At 34.3% G+C, this 5,047-nt stretch overlaps 1 protein-coding gene across 1 annotated transcript; it reads right to left on the bottom strand.

The window, feature by feature from the left end:
* Positions 1-244: 244 nt before the first annotated feature.
* LOC120344304 (vesicle-trafficking protein SEC22b-like) lies at positions 245-3,742 on the bottom strand. The gene is made up of 5 exons (XM_039413445.2): positions 2,881-3,742; positions 2,396-2,505; positions 1,776-1,936; positions 1,258-1,404; positions 245-1,005 (listed from the first exon to the last, which is right to left on the bottom strand). The coding sequence occupies exons 1-5, from the start codon at positions 2,953-2,955 to the stop codon at positions 851-853; spliced, it is 648 nt and encodes a 215-aa protein (XP_039269379.2). The 5' UTR covers positions 2,956-3,742; the 3' UTR covers positions 245-850.
* Between the last annotated feature and the right edge of the window lie 1,305 nt (positions 3,743-5,047).

The raw sequence follows: 5,047 nt of genomic DNA, 5'->3' as shown, positions 1-5,047 counted from the left end.
TACGTACTTTGGTCCAGGACGGCGTTGAGTGGCGATATTATGAGACGGCTGTTTCTGAGCCATCTACTTGATCGTGATAAATCGACTTTGGCAACAAGTCATTGTACAGCTTTCTATGCCTCAACTTCAACCAAGATCTTGTAACACAGAAAAGCTATGGAAAACGCCAGATACATCTTTTGACTCGTTAAGAGGATCGTAACGTTCGTGTATGTCAGCAAATCAGAATAACTGCCTCATAAAGTCATTCAGAAAAGCATTTCATATATTTTCAAATAAGGTTTAATTCTGAATGGGCTTTTCAGCACCTCAACAAGCATACAAATAGATGTAATTGAAATTTTTAAAGTTGTCATAATAAACAACAGATTTCCACGCATTGCACTTGGCAGCACCAATATTGTGCTAAAAGATCATGCATGTATAATAGGCTGTCATAATACAACAAACTATATTGGAAGTGAAGTTACACCACGCATTTGTTGAGCAAGTAGTAGAAAACAACACTGAATAAATGCCACATTAACCAGACAAACAACATAAAACAGGATTACAATGTAGGAAAAGGAACAATGATGGATGTATTTAGCCTGATCTGTTGAATACTTCCAATTAATTACAAATTGGGGCACAATATATGTATGTGATTGTTCAACTCTTGCTGAAGATTATAATATGTTCTGTGATTTCTTGAAGAGAACAGCCTGCTGGACTGATGGAATATAGGGAATAATTCCACAAAAACAAACTACAAATATATAGCCTTTCTATCGCGCATTACAGGATAAGATCTTGACTGCTGGTAGAGTGGCAATCAGTTGTGAAGCATCAAAGTATAAGTTTATGTAACTCATAACCACCAATATCTTATATATATGAGAAATATGACCAAAAGTATAATTATGGCAGCAATCTTAGCATAGGAAGACCGTAGATTAAGAAAGTGTGCATCTTGCTTGTACTTATGCGATAGCGTTGCTAAGTTGCTCGCTTTGTCACCAAGATCTGAACGAAAAATAATAATAAACAGTTTGCATTGTATTGAAAAAATATTTACCATAATCGAAAAAAAAACGAATTTTAGCAAATAAAAGCATTACCGGTATGTAATATCTTCATAAGAAAATTGCAATATTTTATCATAATTTGCTACATTTAGGAATAATAATATTCATCCTGAGGTAACTTACTTTACAAACTAGTGTAGTGTGCTATCTAGTAAAAAACGTTTATATATAACGTTTTAATAATCAATACCTGACAAAGCAACTCCTCGTTGAAGAACATCATCAATATTAGATACCATAATCCTCTGTACATCTTGTAACTCACTCGCAACATGAGTTAAATTTCTTCTTGTTCTGGTATCAGTGTACGCTTTCTTAGTTTTTTGAATATAAGTATCTGAAAATTAAATAAATACTGCATTATGCGCAAATAAATATGAAATATTAAGTAAATGAATGAAAAATATCATCTGTCATCGTCCGTAACTTGTTCAGTATTTAGCTTTCTGTGAGGATATTCCAATGATTCTACCACCTGCCTATCAGTGAAATGGGATTTTGACAATAGCCAGAACAATATAACAGACTGTCAATAGTATGGGCAGATAATCAGCCTTAAAGAATGTAATTATTACTGAGTGGCAACAAGTCATCAACTCCTAATTTATATCAGTCATTGGTAACCAAAGCAGGCCAAACAAAATATCAGCATGGAGGTCAAAATTAATTGCTCCAGCCTCCAGTAAGTACAGAGTATGAAAAACTTACCAAATTCTATAAAAGCGTAAGGTCTAGAAACAGAATTGACTCTATTTCCATATTGCACAAAAAATTCTGATTTTAACTCCTCCAAATATGAAAAAGCAAGCTTCTTACTGAATGATCTTTCACACAGAACAAGATAACATATCCCCTTATCAATCAAATAGCTGTAAAACAACTAAGTTATAAATGCCATTTCCTACAATGCGAGATAAAATACACAATTTGAAGAATATCAGGCAATTCAGAAAGAAACTCCCTAATCGAAGATTGGCTCATGAAGTAATATTGTTTGATAGTATACAGATGTATTGAATGCAGAAACCTTGTAGATTTTAATAGATATCAGATATTACAGGAATGCAACAAAAATGCTTCATGGAAGTAAAATATAGTATATCCATTGGATCAATCGTTCAAAAACCAATTTCAACATTGTGCGGTTTTTAAGGTTATAAACAAATCCTTAACCAGTAGAACTTCATATATAAAACTATTTATATATTTTAATATAATTTTCAAATAGCATACATGAATGATACCATACATATACTTCAAATATTCTAAATTATGTTACAGCCATTTCATTAAATTGAACAACAACAATTAGAAAACTACAAACTCACTGAAAAAGCATAGGTGGAGTTTCAATAGTGCATCGGTCCGGACTTTGTTGATTTAATTTTCGAAATAACAGTTTTGCTTGATTCTGATATTCTGTTAGACTGCGACCAACCTGCAACCAAAAATTCAAGTATATTTTTTTTAACTGTTCTAAATTCTGAAATTTGAGTCTTTGGAAATAACTGAAAAAATACACAACGTTTGAACTTATTCATAACCCTATCATTGAGTATCATCAACACTTTTCAACTGTATACATGTGCAAAGGTTTCACTTACATTTAAGTTGATTAATTTGTTTTTATTTATCAAATCAAAAAATAAGAATCGAGGTTTTTCTACACCAATTGTATAGGATATTCGGAACATGGGTATACAATAAATGCATTTACATTTCAATTGTCAAAAAAGCTTGTGGAGATTAATTCTGTAATTCCTGTTACTAGAGCAACTTGATAATGTGACATAAGATATCAGAATATAATAACCTGTTCATCTTCTTGTATTGAAGCTGCTAATGCAAGGCCATCTGCCACCCTTGCAATCATTGTCATCAAAACCATCTTGCTGTCTTGCCTGGGTTGTGTGTATTCAGGTATTTTATTCCATATAACAAAAATTCACAAATTTCTTTTACCCAGAGTTCTCTTTCAATACCCAAATACAGTAGGTACTACCGGTACTGGATATTTTAATTAAAGCAGTAAACAATATACTGAAATCTGAAAAATATAACTCCTTTGTACAAACAGTTGGGCATACTCCACCGTTACCCATGTTGCCTAATCCACCCTCCTCGCACAACTGTCTGTATGAAGGACCATATTATACTTATTCGATTTATTGCATTTTATGCTTATCATAAGGGGTGTATGCCGCACGTTCATGTGTTTTAGGCCAGTATGGTCTTGTGTATACATCCCGTCTTCAATGTTGATATTTACTAACTCCTGTGTTTTTGCTTTTACGAGACGAATAAACATACATACATACATACCACACACAGATATATCTTTACCGCTATACCTGTATACAGCTATATCAATTTTATAATTGAGTATTTCGGTATTTACTGCAGTAATGATCTTCTTGTTAACATGATATTTTAATGAATGGTAGGAGCGCGAGAAAGTAACGAACTTTATGAACTGTTACGGCAGTACGGTAAACCCCGGACAGCTTTCAATGCATTGCAATAGCCTTGTATAAAAGGCTAATATAGACTAATATACCTACAGACCTATAGTGCCGGTATTGCGCTATAATTCCGTAATTTTGTGCAAACGTCTCAAAATACAGAAATATGTTTTTACAGATTTTCGTGACGTGTACTTCGCTGAGCTGTACACTCGACCCGCGTACATGGTTGACTGACTAGTAGTCCGGCAGATAAAGGGACCTTTTTGGCCCAAGTCTGAAGTTTTTTTTATTTGTGATTATTCATCTTAGGGTCATTGCCCATCATTTCTACATGGGTGTGGAGTTTGCAGCCTTGAGCAATTTTTTTACGGCTCGATATTTGTATTAGTGTTTTTTGTCAAACCTGTGTATCATAATGACGCACAACCTGAACCATAACCTGTTACAATACTATTTTCAGGTTGTGCGCAATCTTGGTGCACAAACTACGCAAGCACCAAATTTACTAGGAAATAAAATCAATAACTTTTAGGTATTTATTGAGATATTTGTATTAGTGTTTTTCGTCAGACATGTGCATCATAATGACGCACAACCTGAACCATGACCTGTTACAATACTATGTTCAGGTTGTGCGCAATCTTGGTGCACAAACTACGCAAGCACCAAATTTACTAGGAAATAGAATCAATAACTTTTAGGTATTTGTTGAGCCCAGCTTTGGTTCGCGACCCATATACAGTATATGGAAATACTGTCGAAACATACGCGTAAAATAAAGAGTACTATTTCAAAATACCCATTTTTGTTGCAATTAACAATACAAGCCTGCTAATGCAGTCGCCAGTGGTTCAAGTGGATATACACCCGGTGGAGAACAGTCAATTATTTGTTAGCGAGAGCCGAGAATTGTTATGCAGCGGGATGATCACGACGACGCAGTTAATGATAATGATATCACGAGAACAAGAATAAGAAAATTGCTACATTTTATAGTATATCCCTGGGAAAGAATGTAGTTCATTCTTATGTTCCATGCCAATGCTTTTCAAACTACCAAAGACTCTCAACACTTTTGCTTCTTCTCTTCTATAAAAATACATTATTATTATATATTCTCATTTCCATCTGTTTGTTCGTGCTCCCAGATAACCGATCAGCGGCCTCCAAGGAGGACGGGGGCTCTTTTAGGAAACCCTGTCATAAACTAAAAGAGGCGACCGTGCTTCTCTTGCCTGTTGTCATGCTGTCCCTGGAATTCAGCTACAACAAAAATTTCACGAAAACGGATTTTTAAATTTCATGATTTTACTAATATTCTCAACAATGAATGATATACGGGTGGTAAAATGCCAAGTTATTCCAACAACATGATCATGTTTTGCAATTTACAACCAATATTTTGTATGTAACTTTGTTTGACAGAGCCCCAAGAGCTCTAACTACAAATATCAAAAATGTGAGGCCAAAAAAGTCACACTACAACATTGTCAAATGTGCTGTATTTACGATAGA

This window comes from Styela clava, chromosome 5 (assembly GCF_964204865.1).
Source record: "Styela clava chromosome 5, kaStyClav1.hap1.2, whole genome shotgun sequence".
Classification (NCBI taxonomy): Eukaryota; Metazoa; Chordata; class Ascidiacea; order Stolidobranchia; family Styelidae; genus Styela; species Styela clava.
This window is presented reverse-complemented; position numbering and strand designations above follow the sequence as displayed.